The sequence below is a fragment of the Pleurodeles waltl genome, chromosome 3_1, assembly GCF_031143425.1.
Source record: "Pleurodeles waltl isolate 20211129_DDA chromosome 3_1, aPleWal1.hap1.20221129, whole genome shotgun sequence".
In the NCBI taxonomy this organism is placed as follows: Eukaryota; Metazoa; Chordata; class Amphibia; order Caudata; family Salamandridae; genus Pleurodeles; species Pleurodeles waltl.
The window spans coordinates 1,749,400,783-1,749,420,170 of record NC_090440.1 but is presented as its reverse complement, the minus strand read 5'-3'; the positions used below and the strand labels follow the sequence as shown (position 1 = coordinate 1,749,420,170).

The following is a 19,388-nucleotide window of genomic DNA, read 5'->3' as shown; positions in this document are numbered from 1 at the left end:
TGCAAATGCAATCCTAGAGATCAGGGATCAAGATAACACTTCAGTTTGTTACACTTCTGATATACTACGAGTATTTGCTTCATATTATTGCACTTTATAGACATCGACAGGGAAGCAGGTGGTTGAGGTAGATGCCTATCTTGAAGATGTTAAGCTGGGGTGGTTGAGTGATACCCAGAGGCAGTTCCTAGCAGCTGATATAGAAGAGGAGGAGATAAGGGAAGCCATAACATAACTACAGTTGTGAAGGGCCCCTGGGCTGGATGGCCTACCCCCCACAGATTTCTACAAGACCTATAGTGGGATTCTCATACCGATGCTAAAAGCGTTCTACTGTGAAGCAAAAGAGAACGGTACTCTTCCACCAACCGTGAGAGAGGCGATGATCATAACTCTACTCAAACCTAACAAACCAGCAGATGCCTGTGATTCCTATAGACCCCTTTTGCTAATTAATTGTAATACTAAGATCCTGGCAAAAATATTGGCAAACCGATTAAGTCTCTTGATGATGTTCTTGGTTAGGCTGGACCAATTAGGGGTTATTCCTGTGAGGGCTACTTCCCATATCCTGTGCACTATATTCGCTCTCCTACAGACTATAAATCAGGATTTAGCTGCAGCTGCAATCTTTTTAGATGCCACAAAGGCTTTTGATTAGCTGGAGTGGGTTACCTAATGATAGTACTCAGACGCATGGGCCTCCCCCAAACATTCTTATAATGGTTAGCCCTCTTATACTGCAAATCAACGGTATATGCTCACCATTGTTCACAATCACCTGGGGCATGCAACAGGGGTGTCCTTTGTCATCCCTGCTGTTTGTGCTTGAGGTGAAGCCCCTGGCTGGCAAGCTCCAGCAGCATCTCCAATATGCCATCAGATGCCCCGACAGGCACATATCAGTATCACTTTATGCAGACAACATCACACTATACCTTAGGGATCCCCGTGGTAGCCAAAACACAGTGCTTTGAGACATTGCCCTATTTGGGGCACTATCAGGCATCCAGATCAATTGGGGAAAATCTATTATCAGTCCTTTAACAGCAAGCACCCCAACAAGAATTTCTGCTTAAGTGGCGTGATACCAGTTTCAGATATTTGGGTACAGAGAGGTCTAGGAGTAAAGACGATCTCAAATGGGCAAACTACAGCACCATGTAATCAGACGTGACGAACAGGGTCACATGTAGATGTTAATGCCCCTGTCCATGGCAGGACACATCTCTCTTATGAAAATGGTCCTCCTCCCAAAACATCTTTATCTGTTCCTCAATAGTCCTCACTCCCTGGGGAGACACTTCTTCACAATTCTCACGACACAGTTGATCTGGCTTGCCTGGGCAGGAAAACAGCCAAGATTGCAGTGGGGACAGTTCACTCAGCCTTTTGAAATGGGAGGTTTTGAGGGACCAAACATAGAACTCTACTATTTATGCGCTCTGGCATACCATACTATCTGTTGGTATAATACGTCCCCATACATGCCAGACCTGCCCATTGAACATGGCTATATGGCCCGACTCCCCTTGCTGCATATTTAGGGCCTCGTGCATGTATGTCAGCTCCCCTGCCCCGACTCTGCCATTGCCTGCTCAAATGTAGCATGGGTTAAATTGGCTAAAAAGCAGGCAAACCGCTCATCTACTCACCTTCCCTTCCAATCAGATATCAGGCCTCCTTACCGCTTACACATGAAACTAGCTGCTGAAAGATGCTGGAAGATATGGGGTCTGCACTTGTGGAGATCTCTACAGTGACTGGCAGTTCGTCACTTGTGAGGCCCTTTTTGAAGGGAAGCGTGTACACATATTTCTGTATATCAGATTATGGCATGAGGTCAAGGCTGCTACCCCGGATTTTCCTGGGGAATCCTCACGTTAAACACATTGCACACACTACTCAACTATGCAGGGCCCCGACACTTGGTATCTGTCCTTTACCACAAAGCAGAGCCGACAGAGGTGAGGAACAGAGCCCGGTAAGGGAGGGACATAGAACTGGAAAACCCCCTTTCCGATGCTTAATGGCTATATTGTTATCAGAAAACAGGGTGCATTGCCTCAAGCAGCAGACTCCACATAATTCATTATACATTCTTACATAGAATGTATTATACTCCTGCTTGGTTATATAGATATCAGCTTCGTGCAGACAGATGTGAAAGCTGTGGCTTGTAGATGGGGAAGAAGTAGGACACCGAAATTTAAGGAATGGCTGCAAGATTTGATATACTGTAAAGACCAGATTTAACGCATGTGCAGAGCTGCTGCCCCCTAGCTCTAGGCCCCTGGACATTTGGGAACCATTGGAAGCTTATCTCCTCAATTACTCCATAAATTTGGTGAAAATCCCACACTGAATTGACGGCATAACATCCTCGTTCGAGGGCGAGGTGGGTGGGAGCTCCGTTTTGATCCTCTGGGTCGGGACGAATCCCCGCCCCCCAGAGCGCTAGGCGAGAGTTCAGCCCTAGCACGACTGCATTATGTGTCACCCTGTACACATTGTCTGTTCACCTGCCTGTCAATACTTTATGATATATCTGAGGTGAACTTGCTGTCAAACATTCAAACCATTTCTGCGAACGTGATGAATATTGCAGATACGATGTTGTGCGGGAGCAGTTATTATTGTTTACTTAATGTGATTTCTATTCATATATATACATGCAAAGTGTATCTTTTGTTGTTACTTCTGACAAATACTATTAAAGAAATACCTTAAAAAAGATCAAACCTAAAGACATGAGTATGAACCATATCGGTAGCAGGAGCCTTTCCATTATTATGGGCTAATAATGCCTATATGGATTTTTTCCGAGTGAATGATGTGTACAGCACTATCCCCCAGCTCTCTTTCTATACTTCTCAGACTGAAACCCAGGACCAAGTACCTGCCTCATATTACCTTAGACATGCCAAATTATTGAACTAACCCCCTTCATGTATATGAGTTTCAGTACCTACTTATTATTGGCTATTAAGTTCCAGAATTTCACCCACTTTCTCTGCATGGCAGCGTTTTGCATTTTTCCCATTTAAGGACCATAAAGTAACTTTTCTTTGTTTTAAAAAACGTTATCCCCCAATTGCTGCCATAAAAGGGCTGACGTATAACAACTGCAAGTAGGGACAGTTGCAGTAAATATTGCCCACCTTACTTTCACAAACAAGGGAAATAGCGTCTTCCAAGGATGAGATAAAAACAGCTTCCACTCATTTCACCAGTGCCAGTCTCATATGAGACATTGCTGCAACTTTTAGTAATAACAAATCCAAGTCTAAAAAAAAAACTAGGAAATTCACATTTTATATTTAACTAAAGTAGCTATAACTGTCTCCCTCACCATCCACTGTGAAGTAATCAGTGATGTTATTTGGAATGTTATCAGTGATGTTTTCAATGATGTCATAGAACGTGTCATGTGTGATGTGATATATTAGGTCATAAGAGGTGCATGGTGAGGTCACAAGTTATAGTTACTTTAGTTCTTTATCATTTGGAGTTTAAAATGATATGTTTAGTGTTTTAACTGACACTTTCACCGAACTATAATATCACTTTAACCTTCATTTTCTGAATCTTTTAGGTTTTTTTTAATGTAAAATAAAATATTACCATACTTAACTATAATGCCACTTCAACCTTAGTTTTTGTCTGTGCCTTTCTGTGATTTTTAACATAAAGTAAGATATGATTGTCATACCCAACCCCCAAGCCCCAACTGGTGGCCAGCCACCCCCAGTGGATGTGTGTGACGTGGGGTTTCCTGCAGAGCCTGGCCAGCCATCCAGAGTGCATGCTCTTGCAGTAGTTCCGCTTCCAAGAAAGCGAGACAGCCGGTACTTCTCCCCCAATAGGACTGCTTTATTTTTGATTTTATGCAACCATGATGGCTGCTCATTAGCATCTTGCAAACTCAACCATCCAAATACGTATAAATGTCTTTGAACCTTAATTTCTAAAAAACGACTCTACAGATGTATTCTATATCACAGAAAACACACTTTAAGAGTGAAGATTTTACTTTCTTCCAAATATGGTGTCATTCTGTTCAGTCTGTTCCTGGCTGTAGTGCTGTTCAAAGGACAGTGAATGGAGAATTTTTGTTTTGGGACACTGCCTTTTTCTCCGCTCCAACTTGGCAGGTATTTCTGAAACATTTCAGGAAGGAGCTGACATGGATGATTTTTTGGGGAAAGTTTTGGGCTGATTTGTCAAATGGCACCAATGTTATTAACAAAAAAACACTGCTCTTCCTATGGAACGTCTGTCTTACCTACAACTAAACAGTGGTAACCGCCACTGTGTAGTATATAAATATTTATTTATAAACTAGGTATATTTGTCCAAAGGTGTCTACAATGCTACACATTCGGATATGGGTATTACTGCCCTGCTATAGCTTACATTTCTTCGAATTCATTACCTTTATCCATGCTCCTTCAAAAGCTCCTTCAAGCTCCTTCCATTACTGCATTTTTTAGCACACCTGGTTATTGTGTTGAATCCCTACAAGTGGTAGTCACCCAGAAGCCATGGCCATGAGTTCCCCACATTACTTTTTAGGCTCCCTATATTTAAGATTAATGCTTAATGGGCAGTCCTCTGTCTGATGGGTTAACTTCTGTATTTCGTGGACCAATAACATATCCCCTCTTAGTGAGTAAATAACACCAATGTTCTTGTATCTTCATCATGCCTGCCCCTTTTTGATCATTCAGTATTATTGAGGGGCTTATTCATTTGATGCCACATATCCCATCTTGGCAAATCACCTTTACTGTTGCATATTACAGCCAATTATAGTATTATAGAAGAATCTTACAAATTAAAAATGACAAGAACTGTTATTAACATTTAACAGTACCTGTATTGGGTGGGTTCTTTTTGCTGCCTTCATTGCTGAAAACAAAGCAGCCACAAGTTTGGATTTTCAAATTGAAGTTAGTTGCCCTTCCACATTCTAAAGTAATCAAAATCTGGATAATTTCACTACTTACTAATTCCAATATTATTGGTACCGCAAATAATGAACTACCAACAACTGTATTTTTCAAATCCAGTGAGCAATTTTACTAATTATAGAGCTACTGGCTCCAGTTGAGGAGAGTACACCCTCCCAGAACACAAGCAGATGTAAACTTTTCCCCTGGGTATATGCTATATTTCTAATATTGAGAGATGGCATATTTAAGTGCACATTTACCATATTTCCTCTTTGTACATTGCTGTCCTGGAACCAGATGGCCTCTGGTAAAAAAAATACTATTTTTAAAGTAATCTTTCTTATGGCAAGTGTGAGAAACTAGGTTGTTAGTTGACTGGGATGTGAGCCCTGGCCAAGCTACAGACAGTCCCTTGCAGGGTGAACCACAGAAAGTACTTAAATTAACCTCTGCTTGGGTAGCTTTGCACAAAACGTAGATAGGCTTTGCAGCACACAAACAGTAATAAAGTGAAAATACAACACAAAAAAACTCCAAAACCAATTTAGAAAAATAGGGTAAATTTAAAAACTCCAATGTGTGGAACCGGAGTTATGAATTTTTAAAGTTTGAGGTTCAAAATAGCACTTAAAAGCAAAAGGCACAAAACACAAACATCTGGTCGTGCTAGACTGGGGCAAAGTCAAAAGTTAATGGATACACAACATGGGTTGGGCCCAGTGAGCACTTACCTTTGGATTTAGAACATTTTGAAGAAAAGGTCTCTGAGAAGGTGGAAGTCCAGTGGGACAAGGCTGTAGGAGTATCCAAGGAGGGAGAGTTGACGTCTGATAGCTGTGGAGCGAAGCCACGGTGAAGATTTTTACCTTCGCACTTAGTCAGCAAGATGGAAGTCAAAAAATCTCCAGCAGGATGAAGCAGAATGCTGTAGCCAAAGACAGGTCGGATACCCCTTTGACGAAGGACCGCTGAAATGGATTTGCTGCTGCAGAGAAGAACTTAGCGGGAGAAGGCGCAAAGTCAATCTGACGGGCGATGTATCTCGGGCAGATAGGTGGGCTGGTTGGTTCCAGTCTTCCCTTTGGTCTCATAGCACTTTTTGCCCACATTTTGTTTAAGTCCTCAGTTTTGGGAAATGGCCATCTGGGCACCTTTGCGCCCCAACGAAGGGTCCAAGAGTCGATGGAGACCTTTTGAGGGCTGAGGACTCACTCAGGCTGGGTCTAGATGTCAGTTCAAGATTGTAGTTGCATAGGAGGCCAGCAAACAATCTGTTGGAGTCACCCCTGGAAGTACTGGGTGAAGGTGAAAATGCAGGGCTCAACAGCAGGGCTGATCTCTGAGGGTTCAAGGCAGGCTCCAGGCAGCAAAGTGGTCCTTCCAAGTACAGCAGCAGACTGGTAGAGTGCACAGCAGGTGACAGCAGCATGCAGTCCCCTGAGAGTCCTTCCAGATGTCCAGTAGTGAACTGAAGAGTGGGTCTGTGAGCCCTATTTTTATACCCTAGTGCTCTGCTCCTATGAGGTCGGAGAGGTTTCTGCAGAGGTCCGTTGAAGCTCTAAGAGTTTCCTGCCTCCCTGGCTCCAAGCTGTCTGCACTGGCAATACAGGGTTGTTAAGCCTGTTGTGAGGAGCCAGAACACAGCTTATTCAGGTGCACGTGGGGCTGTGCTCATCTCTGCGCCTGCTCCCCCACACTCCAGCCACTTGATGGACCATTCAGGCTCTGCTAATCCCATTATTGTGTGACTGTGTGGGGTGAATTCCCAAAGTCCTAAATTTCAGTTATACCGAGTCGTGTGACTTAAGGCAGGCTGCAGGCACAGAGGGCTAAAGGCAGGGAAATGCCAACTTTTTTAAAAGTAGCATTTTTAAACTTATAATGATAAATTTGTCTTTGCCATTAAAAAGGGTTTATCATTACAAAACTATCTCGTCTCATTTAGGAATTACAGCCTATTAAATGTAGTAAGGAATCCCCAATATTATCCTATGGAGGGATAGGTCTCAAATTAGTGAAAAACTAATTTGGGAGTTTTTCACTACCAGGACACGTACAACTTAAAGGTACATGTCCTACCTTTTAATTCCACAGTACCCTGCACTATGGGCCGCCTAGGGCCTACCAAAGGGGTGGCTTATATATAATAAAAAAGGAGTTTAAGGCTTGGCAAGATCTTCTAAATGTCAAGTCGACATGACAGTGGGACAGTGCATTCAGGCTGCAATGGCAGGCCTGGGACATGTTCTAAGGTGCTACTTAAGTGGATGGCACAATAAGTGGTGCAGGCCCACTGCTAACATTTAGTTTACAGACCCTGACTGTATGGTATACCACTCTACAAAGGACTTACAAGTACATTAAATATGACAATCAGGTATCAAACTAGGTTTAGGAGTGTGAGCACAAGCACTTTAGCACTGGATAGCAGTGATAAAGCGCCAAGAGTCTTAGGGCCAACAAGTACAAATCCAGCAAAAAGTAGGAGAAAGAAGGCAAAAAGTGTGGGGTTACCCTGTAGAGAGGCCTATTTCCAACAGCAAGTGATTCAAAGTCCAGTCAGCCATTTTTCCTTTATTTTCCAGGATAAATAACTGTTGATTATCCTAGAATCCTTTCAATTCTGATTGGTACTGTTGAGATGCACTCTAACTGTCTGGTGCGAAGATCATTAGCTGGATTACAATTTGCTGCCCCCATCTTTGTCTCTGTTAATCATTCCCCTACCAAAGTAAGACTTCATTCCAAGCCTTATTCACAAAGGTAAACTTCCACATGTGTAGGTTTACTCTTTTTCAGTATTCACAAAACTGTAATATAATAGTACGTTATGTGCAGAGTTCTCTGCTCCAACTGCTGAGCTTCTGCACTCTTAAACTCAGTATTAATTGCTGTTTCGTGTATACTGAAAAAGAGTATTCTTAAACAAACATGTAAGGATACCTTTGTAAATCACTCTGTTAAAGGTTGGAGGCAACTGAAAACCCTTTGCAATAACTTTGCAATAACTTTTTCTGAAGCGTTACAAATTCAGTTGAGGGCTTCTACTACTTATTTGATTTTTTTTCAGAAATTGAATTTTTTTTAGTTCCCTCTAAACTGATAATGAGGCTTTCGGAAAGATTCTCAACAGTTTACTGGAGTTCCTTCACCTGTGCAATCAGATAGACTATATCTGACCGCAGGAAGTCATTCTGCTTTACCAGCCCTCCTAAACCAGGCCAACTCCTCCCCACCTGGCCAATAGACCCTGATAACTTGCAATCCTTGTTTTTTCTCCTTCACAACTTGAAGAATTCCTTCAGGGGAAAGTAAAGGGTTAAGAACATCAAATCTGTTTTGATCTGGAATCTTTGGTATTCTGTGCTGTCAGCATTCTCTTCTGGGCATGTATTCATTTCTTACAAGCAGGTTTGCTGTGGGGCTTCATGACCCTTATTTACAATAAAGTAAGGGATTACTTTGTTTCCTTAAATTGAGGGACTCTGTTAAGCACCTTTTTGCTGTGGTAAGTATTTCTTCTAATTTTATCACAATGACACTCTCCTCCAGTGTACCTGGAGGCACAGGTTTCTCTTAATATGCCTTTCATACAGGTTTCAAACTCTATGGTGGATCTCTAGCGGGTAAACAATAAGGAGGAGCAATGAATATCAAAGACTTTGTGATGCGTAAGTTAACCGAAAAGGACATTTGACAAACATATGTAAATCTACAATTATATAGCGGCAGTAGTGTAGATAGGTACAGTGATTGAGGGAAGAGTTATGTGGCACTCCCTCGTTTCTTTCAAGTAGCATGATATGCAGCTATATGGTTGTTTTAAAAACCTGGATTAAGGTGTACACTCAATCACTCAGGGAAGTAAATTCCAGTATATTGCTCATGCAAAGTAAAATGAGGTATACCTAAATACAGTGCTTGGAAGTTTGGGGAGGGTTAGGTGATTTTGATTGAGAGGTTTTAGGTTGCATGGTGGAGTGTACGGGTTGTGGAGACATATAGGTGCTCTAGAGATGTGGGATGAATAGCCGTAAATTCTAGTGCCAGTTATTTCTATAGGGTCCAGTTTATTTGCAGAGAGCCAGCCTTCATGATGACATTTGGCTTAAATAAACATTTGCTTTGAAGTGCTGGTTAAGATTCTGTCAGTGGGGTTGAAAACTTTATCCAGTGAGAGTCCCATTTGTAGACTTCTTAATAATATTAAGTACCGGTGAGTTGGTAAGTCTTTACAGTTAGGTGGAATAAAATGAATGGGTGGATTGTTCATAAATAGTTCTACTTCATAATGTGCTGGACTGTTTGTGCTGGCAGTGAAAGATTCCAGATGCATGGATGAGTTCAAGTGAAGATTAAGGGCCTGATATAGCGTTTGGCAGAGAGGTCACTCCTTCACAAATGTGACGGGTATTCTGTCCACCGTATTACCATGCCCATAGGCCAGTGGTTCCCAACCTGTGGTACAGAGAGCCTCGGGTTCCGCGAAGCCTCCTCATGGAGTCTGTGACTGCTTAGAAAATGAAATAATATTAACAGATTAATAAAATATTTATAAATAAAGTGGCTAAATGTACAAATAAATTTTAACGTGCACTGTAAATGTGAAGGAATTTGAAATTGGAGGCTAAAAATTAAATTAGTACCCTCAGATTAATTTGTGGGAACAGTGCAGGTGCATCAAACAAAACATAGAATGGATGATGTGTGGCTTCAGTTGAATTTAGAAAATGTCCAACCTTCTTATTAATTTTTGTTGTTTATTTATTCTTGTTTGCAAGTTAAATAGAATGTGTTATCATTTGTGTATGTTTGATGAATGCTTATTTCTGTATTTTTTGTGTATTGTTTTGCGTTTCAAATCGTCGACAATGTTTAGGCTGTGGTCCCTGGCTTCCAGTAATGACTCAGTGGGGTTTCCCCTGATTCCGATAATGATTCAATGGGGGTCCCTGGGTTCCAGTAATGATAAAATGGGGGTCCACAGAAGCCAAAAGGTTTGAACCACTTCCATAGGCTATGATGAAATTGTAATACTGGGTATGGGATATTTGTCACATTTGTGACAGAGTAACCCCCTCCGCCAAACTTTAAATCAGGCCCTAAGTCTTCTGTCAGAGAAGGCAAATGCTTGGGAGTCAGAAGGACAGTGGATTGTTGGGTTAGGATATTGGTGCAGAAAAAGCAGGCCCTCGGATGTGGCTAAGTTCAGCATGAGTGAATGAAGAGCCATGCAGTGGCTAGTAACAGTGAGACAGTAGGACAAGTGTGTCTGGGGGAGGGAAAAGAAGGTTGAAAATAAGAAAATAATTTGTTTCTCATGGATAGTAAGATGGAAAGAGATACAAAATGATTTGGATAATATTACCATGGGTAAAGGCATGTAGATAATGCATTACAGTCAATTGTGAATTAAAGTTACTATAACAACCTCAGAAATGTCATTTCTGTGGCGCGTTTGTGCTTTGGAAGTTCAGAAACTAGGGATGATGATTTTTAAAGACTTGGCATACCTATGATCCTGATTGGGGTCTTTAGAATTTGGTGTGATTGTGAACACATTCGTAGCAACATGGGAGTGACTACATGAGGCTATGACCAGATGTTAGAATATTAGCATGGGGTGAACTGTAGCCAGTTATGTGCAGATATAATCAGAAACCCTACTGGGGATGACACAGTTGACCTTCCAATTGCTGTTTGTTATTGACAAACAATTGTACTACAAAAATAATTTTAGAGCCCGGAAGAAGTAGCGTTTTAACTCGTACACGTGTTGGCTGTACATGCTCTGTTTTCTTATGAACTATGGATAACAAGAATTTATACTGTCAAAGACAACATGGAGCCTGAGATTTTGTGAACCACTGTGACAGATTGTGTATTATGATTTGTTTGCAATATGATCTAATGGAATTTGTGCCAAACGATTTTCTTTTACCAAACAAGAAGAAAATGTCGGTTAAAAGGTATTACCTCGTTGGTTGTGTTAAATACTTTACCACTCCCCACACTTTTATAGTTTGTTAACCTTAGAAACAGTACATTGTTTGAAAATCATAGGCATCCCTATGTGGGAGGCATCATTGATACCTATAGACTTTAATGATTACAGGTGCAGAAACAATTCTAATTCCATATTTTCACATGGAAGTTTAAATGTATAGAGAAACATGTATTTATTAATATTCACACAGTACCATATAAATATGACAAAACTACCTAAATCACAGTGTCCATCTCAATATGCCAGATCTGTTAACAATGTCTCCTTATCTTCACAATGGAATCCAAACCATCTTTAATAATCGCCAGATTTTAATAACAAGTCAAATTGAAGTTTCAACTTGTTTTTAAGATGTGGATTACAACTGCTAACAGGAGATTATTCCTAGAGTTTTACCCATACTTTGAGAAGAGTCCGTAAATATTTTCCTGCCGTAATTTAACCATTTTACATTTAGGGTTTGAGTTAATGATTTGACATTCAGATTTTTGAAGGATTAGTTTCATTTTGTGGTGGGTTATCAAATGACTTATTTTACAAGAGGTGGTTAATGGTGTGGCCATAAGAAGTGTTGTGGATTAATCAGAGCAATAGTTAGATGTCATCATCTAGCATTTGAAAGGTGTCATCTTCAATGTTGAATAATGTGGACATCACTGAAGCATATTCGGTACTTGTTGAATAGGGTCTTATCCTACATATATTGGTTAATTTCTTGTTCTGTGACTTTTCAATGATTTTGGATCTAATAGAATGGTAGTTTTTGTTTAGTTTTTGTTTGGCTCTCTCTTTACATTTTCAGAATTTATCTGAAGTACCCTTCTCAGTTAGCCATGATTGTTGGATTTTAATATATTTATATGTATAATAATATATTTACATAAGGGAGCTTTCAGCAACCTATCTTCATCCATTGTTCTGTTCTTGTGTCATTCACTTTTTGCTTCTGCACACTAAAGCATACAGCATGGGGCAATGGGTCAGCCTACTTCAGTGACCGATTAACTTCACTTTGAGTGACTGCATTTACCCCTTCCACAAAGAGTACATCTGCACACAAGGTAGTTCCCTTCAGGGCCAGTGTTTTTTTCATTTTTACTTCATTATTACCTTAGTGTTGTCTTTGTTTGTAGAACCTGATATGATAGCAGGACGCTTTGTACCAGATCAGAGCACAGGGTACATTCCAGCTTTATCAGTTCCTGTCTCTTGCCAATGCTGTTGTAAATTGGATGGCATTTATTTATCCGACCGCTGCGTTTTCACGCTTTATCGCCAGCTCACATGAATTCTGAATAAGAGCTCATGGAGGTGCTCTGTCTTTGCAACCCTGTTTGTCTTTCATTCTTTCTCTTCGTTCTCCTTACATTCTTTAATTCTCCTTTCTTTACTTTCTTTCACTTTCTTTCCTTTTTCTTCTTTCTTACTTCCTTTTCTTTTTTCATTCTTTCTTCCTTTTTACACTCTCCTTTTTTCTTTTTCTTTCTTGCCTTCCTCCTTCTTTCTTTTCTTTTTCCTTCTTTCTCTTTCCTTCGTTCTATTTTCTTTCTTGCCTTCTTCTTCCTTTCTTTCTCTCTTTCTTTCTTTCTTTCTTTCTTTCTTTCTTTCTTTCTTTCTTTCTTTCTTTCTTTCTTTCTTTCCCAAAGGCAGGAGAATGGAAACCAATGTCAGACCGATTGGCTTTTTTAAGTCTGTACTAGCCAGATATTTTGAATTCACTAAAAGTATGTATATCACATTGTTACCTATGGGAGTTTTCAGTCAGACTTTGTCTACTAGTTTCTGGTTCTGTCATTCACATTTTGGTTACACCCACCCCAGCATTTATCAGGGTCAATGAGTTAGCCCACTTCATCCACTGGCTAACTTCAGTATGAGGTGCGGCTTGCTGTTCTTTCAAAATGAGCACATCAGCACTCAAAGTAGTTCCCTGAGAGAACTATGGCAATGTGTGTTTTTTTTAACATTCTTGCCTTTAGTCAAAGTTTTTGTTTAGATTTATGAGGGCACCGCATCTTCTAGAACAATAAAGTTTTTCTAAAACCATGACAAAACAAGCATTGCCAAAGGCTGGTGGCCGATGTCAGACCTGTTGGCTGTGCCAATGCTTGTTTGGAGATGAAGAGTTCATTATGGTCTGCCAATCTGAAAGAAAGGAGAGACAAGCTGACTTTCCTGGGCTCAGGGGTTAGAGATTCAAGAAGTGATTCAGATGAATCCAAACATTGGTGTGAAGGAGAGCCAGCTTTTGAATTGCCTATTAGGGTTGAGCACATTGTTCTCAGAAAGAGGCAGAGCATGGGTAGCTGCAAGAGCCTCTCTCATTTTGTGTATTCTGTCAGAAAATAAGTTAGTACATTTAGTGATGTATCCAGATGTTAGCAACAGGTTTGTGTTATTACAATTTCAAAAATGTTCTTAATATCTTTAATGGCTGCTCTTATTTGCTTCCATGGGGACCATCTGGTCCTAGAATGGCATCACCTTTGTGGAGACCATGGACCTAATATGCTGGTGCTCATTAATGCAGCCCTCACAAAATCAGCTTTGTCCAACCTGATCACATAAGCTCATTGTCAGATGTTATCTAAAAGCCTATTGGTGTGCTACTGGGAAACACTATCATTAACTGTACCAGTGTTACTCTACATACTGTTACTAACCAAAGCCATTATTTAAATAGTGTATTTTCTACTTTAAAAAGCAGTGAGATGATGGTGAATATAACCACTGGCTTTCCTTTTTTCAGTGAAGAACAGATGCAAGGGGCAGGCCTGGGACGCAAAGATTTCTGGCGCAAGATGTTTAAGTCTCAAAGTGCAGCTAGTGATACAAGTAGCCAATCAGAGCAGGACACATCAGAATGCACTACTGCCCACTCTGGGACAACCACCGAAAGACGGTCCCGTTCCCGCTCCAGAAGGATTTCCCTTCGCAAGAAACTTAAGCTTCCGCTGGGTGAGTATATTTTATTCAATATTGTATACATTCCCTTCATGATAGCTGAATTAATTATTCTGTATACTGATATGTTAATCAACAGTTAATGGGAGACCTGGAATACAGGCATACCCTTTGAGCGGGTCCCACAGATAACACTAAAAGTTTATATTACTATCACACACCTGTCCCATCATTTAGAATGGGTCTTGCGGTTGATATGAGATGCCTGAGGTGTTCCGCTCCCGCTGCTACCTTTCTCCTTCTTGCCTGGGAATGCCTCATGGCTACCTCCTTTTGATCAGACATCTATAACGCTATTGCAGTAATCACTAGACACTACCCTCTGCGATCTCCACTAGTGGCGCTCCTAGCATATGTTAAAAACACTCTGCCCATGACTCTATGCCTGACAGCTGTGCTTCTCCTCTGAGATAAGCGCAGAGTAGCCTCACATTGGGGAGATGGCCAGCCTCATGGCTAAGGTGCTGGCTGTGTAATGCAACATACTGTTAGAAACAACTTGAGCATTACTGGGAGATGCTGCCGGAGCGCCTAGGACTTAAGGACATTTACACCCCATTGATAAAGTATTTAGCAATTTAGTACTGCAGAAAGAGGATGCCCTCCTAGGGAACCCTCGAGCCAGGCTGTACAGGTCGAACCTGTTCCATCAATTCTGCTCCAGGGGTCTTATGCACTAAACTAAACGCACTGTGTGGGAACTGCACTCCTCATGCTGGGTGTCAACCTCCACCCTCTTCTCACCTCTCCAAAGATATCAGACTGCTTGCTTGATTTTCACTATGCACTTTAATGTGAAGTGACTAGTATTTTCATTTACCCTGTCATGTTTAAAATGGCTTGTCTTGTACACACCATGTAACCTTGCTCCACACTCTTTTGTATTGTTATAAAATCTGAATTGTTTTTTTTATTTTTTATTTTTATGTTCAAATATTGTTTCGGTTAAGAGAGTTCTCTCCATGTTTCCTCAACCTGGGTGATAGAGTAGAAGGTTTTCAGAAAACATTGTTGCTGTTGAATAAACCATGCCAGAAGGAGGATGCTGCATGCTGGATTTGGTGTAGCTTTTTTATATTTTCTAACCTCAAACGCAGAAAAGGAGTTGTTGAGACCTGTTTAATATCTTAGCCCTCCCAACAAGTACAGGAGTTAAAAAAAAAGTGTGACAGTGGCACAGGTTGCTGAAAATGTGCAAGAGTATGCTTTGGTGGCATCTTCAAGATGCTTATTTTTTAGACCCCTGTTTTTTCCACACACTGTTGTTACCTGTGACTGGTGGTAAAGAGATGTCACTATTTACAGTTTTAATGCTTTACTATTCAGCCTACCATCCACAGCAGTGGCACCTAAACAAGCTCCTTTTAGACATAGTGACACCCACATTGAACTTCAAAAGACTTCAAAAGGTACCTTTACCTTGACAACTTGTAATAGAATCATCTAAGGAAAGGGTTTGTTCCAACAGAAGCAGGAAGACTTTTCACATGTCATGTTTCTCTGCGACCAACACAAAGTCAAATTTTATACCGTTGCGAATAATTTGCTGTATTTGGATGGTGAAAAATGTCAGTCAGTGTTGAAAATGTCTACCCCAAGAGTGAGTTCAATACATAAAATCAATGGAAACCATTTCTTAACCAGGGATGAGTTTCTAAGTGTGTCTCAGAACTGTCAAACACTTTATTGGATTTGTCGATTTAAATTATGTTAGAAAGAGTTGTAAGTTTGGCTGGCCCATTGGAAGAATATGCACTACATGGCACACAAAGAAACATATTCATATAAATTTGTAGAGCTCCTGGCTATCATACTGGTGTTAATGTTGTTCCTTTCACATGCACAGGGATAGTGTGTTGTTGTTGATTAAAAGTACTAGAACCATGAATTATGTGTCTAAAGGATGGTGAGGTAGTGCCTGTGAAACTGTGGAAAAAAAGTTTCTCATGGATATTTCTGCTTGCCGACTCCGTACTTCTTGCATCTCGCAAATCCCAAACTGGATCAGGAAAAGTTGAAACCGCTCTTCTTCTACATTAGCCAGCACTCACTCAGTTTCGAAGCCAGGCACCACCAGGGGCACGACATCATGAGTGCCATGTAAGCACCAACCCAGCACATGGATGTTAGCTCCTGTCTTCTGCATTCTTCATTTTGGATCTGCTGTGCTATCCTAGGAACACCTTTCCTCACAAAATGTGTGTATCGCTTGGCCCGACGCAGAACCTTTCACAGGTTCTGTTCCAGATCTTCCCACTCACAATTGTTCAATATATCATGCAAGATAAAAAAAAACAGATCAAAGATGCGCATGAAGAGAGATTTCTAGCTGTTGAGGCTCTTCTCCTACCCATGTTGTAGTTCTCCAAACCAGTGGAGCAAGTCTACTTCTCAGGCATTCTCTTAGTAGCCAGAACTAGTTGATGCCACTCTGCTGCTGCCTCTGTCCCCGGCACTTGTCTTGGGTAGAGGCCCAGTGACACCCTGACCTATTCAGAGTACCAAACCTCTGTAGCTGATCCTGCTCCTCAAGCCCTAAGATGCCACTAAGTCTCATGATTTGGATTTCATCATCAGGTATTCCGTTTGCATCATTTGGCCCTGTTCAGCTTTTCCCTGGCACCATGCTGACCTACTCTCTGCCTCCAGTGACAGCATCGCCACCAATGCCCCCCACTGGTACCAGTACTATTTCCAGAGGTGCCGCCACCATCTTTGGGCTTCTGCATCTTGCAGCAAAGTTTCTTTAGATAAAAGCCATCCTGATGTTTTTTGACGCAAGCGCAGCTGCTGGTGGAGATATGTCAGTAAAGGCCCCTGCAAAGGGTGGATACTATGACAAGTTAATTGATTGATTTAGTTCAGAATTGTATCAGCTCTTTATAAGATCACAGAAGGTTAATCTGCTGGGTAGGTCTGGTCTTAATTTCCACAGGAAGGGAGTTACATCAGTAAGGCAGCTCTAAAGAAAGACTGATACAAAGCATGACAGGTTCTGATGGTAGAGATTTCCAAACCTGCTCCTGAGGTTTTTTGAGCCATGGGTGATCTTAAATAAGCTAGCCAGGTAAGGCGGAAGAGATGAGTATTAACTTTAGGTTCTCTATGGGGAAGTCTTTGTAGGATCTGAAGATTTTTTGTTCTCTTTTGGGTTGACCTGGATCATGGGGATGGTGCGGTAGTTGGTGCAGGCTAGGAGAATGGAAATCATGCATTGGGTGAATAATGTGGTCAAGAAGATGAGTTCCAGGGTGTGGCCTTTAGAGTATGTTGATTTAGTGGCATGCTGTAACATGCAGGGTGTATCATTAGGGTTGAGAAGGGTTTTCTTGTGTTTTTCTAGCTAGAGTTGTCTGAGAAGACACCAAGGACTGTGGTGTGGGTGTATTGAATGGATAAGGTGGTGAGGCGTTCTGAGAATTCCTCTACAGAGTCTTTGTTCTGTCCAGGAGACCAGTAGACAAGGTGGAAGATGGTAGACTTTGTTGTGAAGATTGGTGCAGGATCCACGGAACTTATGAATGATGGTTTCACCTCCTTCCTTATATAAGTATAGTCTGCATGCTGGATACTTTAAGTCAGAGAAGGACATCTAGGATGTGAGGTTGAGCCCTGTTTCTGTGATGAAGAGTACATCAGATTTTAGATATATCTTGAGATGTGTGATGTCTGAAGTGTGAAGAACTGCAGAGTGTGCAGGGATGAATATGAGAGGATGCTTGTGTTCTGTAGCTTGAGGGTATTTGCTGTAAAATTATTAGGTGGTTTTTAGGTCTGATTCAGGGCTGTGGGGTTCTTAAAGAGGTGCATGATTATATCTCAATTCCTTGAGTGACGGATGTTGGGAAGTTAAGTGATGTGGAGATGAATGATGGAGAAGGAAGTCAGCTTGTCTGATTTCTTCTTTTCAATACAGTTTGTCGGGGTCCAAGCGCTGTAGTCTACAAAGCAGGCACCCTCAAGTGATGGAGAGATGGTATATGGTTCCTTCTCCAGCATTGGATCTTTCATAGATTCACATGTTTGAATCATCCCCGTCGTTGAGGTGGGAGCCTCATGGTAACTTCAAATATATAGCAGTAAGTGTAACACACTAGGCCCTAATGACCCAAATAGGCACTTTTATAGCCTATCCATGTTCTTTTATAAAAAAAAAAAAGGACCAAAATTGAGCTACAGCCAATCAGGCGTCAACACCCTCCAGAGCACTCCCAACAGAGGCTGTTTCCCTCAGATTTTCTCCTGCACGTCGTGTGAAGGGAGTCTTCCTGAGCTCTGCTCAGTTTATTCTTCTGACAGGATTATTTTCTCTTGGAGAACCCAGCTTTGCAGTGGACAGAATGTCCCAACAGACTAAGAAAGGACTTTTCAGGGACTGTGGCAGTTGTGGGAAGATAAGACTTCATATTGATGATCCCCACAAGAACTGCATCTACTGCCTGCATCCAAATCACAGGGTGAGAGACTGTAAGATCTGTCGCACCTTCAGTTATAAATCCCTCAAAGACCGTGAGGGTAGACTTTTGTTGTGGCTCCGAAAGCAGAAGGCCATGGAGAATCCTTCCTCGGATGAGAGTGAAGCCTCATCTCACTCTTATCACTCTTTAAAAAGATATGGAGAGAAGGAAAAACTACCTACAGAGCCTCCAAGAAAGATGGCTAAAAAGACAAAATATCTCTCTATGGAGAAACATAAGCACCAGGTGAGTGCTGCCTCGGGATCAGAGACCCACTTAAGACTCTCAAAAAAGGTTCACTCAGAGCCTACCACACCTGTGGGAAAAAAGGCACCCCCAAGAAGTGCCTCTCTATCCTGTCACCGGAGAAGGATCCTGACAGATTCTCCTCAGATGCTGCCAAAAAATCTCCGTCGACGACCGTGTTGACGGTCACTGCGACGGCAGTAATGTCGATGTTTACTACAGCGATGTCCCCGATGATTGTTACGTCGTCACCACTTTCATCGATGACGATCATTACCGGCAAGATCTACAAGAAAGCATAGTCGACGACACCGTCGACGAGAAAACCGCCGACGGGGAAGAACCGTTGACAATGAAAACTCCACCGACGAGGACATCGTCGTCGGGAGAACTGTCGACGAGAAAATCAGCGGTTTCATTGGCGCAACCGTCGACACCATCTTCAGGGGATTTCATGGCTCAGCAAGACTCAGCAAGATTCCTCCCTCTTTCTTTCATAACCATGGAAGAGAAAACATCTCCAATCCTCCCGAGGCATACCTCCCCAAGCAAGGTGTTGCTGTACCTTCTTTCAGCATCTCTTGGATGATGACGATGATATTTATTCTCAGGAGGAGGGAATGTTTGGTGCAGCCAGTGGTCCGTCGCGACTGCATGTAAAATGCCAGGACCTGGATGAGGAGAATGAAGGGCAGGAGTAGCCCACCTATTCGTCGACTGCACTCCAACAGGATCCGTCAGACCCCACATTTGAGATGG

At 41.7% G+C, this 19,388-nt stretch overlaps 1 protein-coding gene across 1 annotated transcript in view; it reads left to right on the top strand.

The window, feature by feature from the left end:
- Nucleotides 1–19,388, top strand: part of UNC80 (unc-80 homolog, NALCN channel complex subunit) — a 2,774,722-nt gene that overhangs the window by 852,244 nt on the left and 1,903,090 nt on the right. The window contains exon 18 of the mRNA XM_069225668.1: nucleotides 13,712–13,920. Coding sequence (XP_069081769.1) covers nucleotides 13,712–13,920 — 209 coding nt within the window. The remainder of the gene's footprint in view (nucleotides 1–13,711; nucleotides 13,921–19,388) is intronic.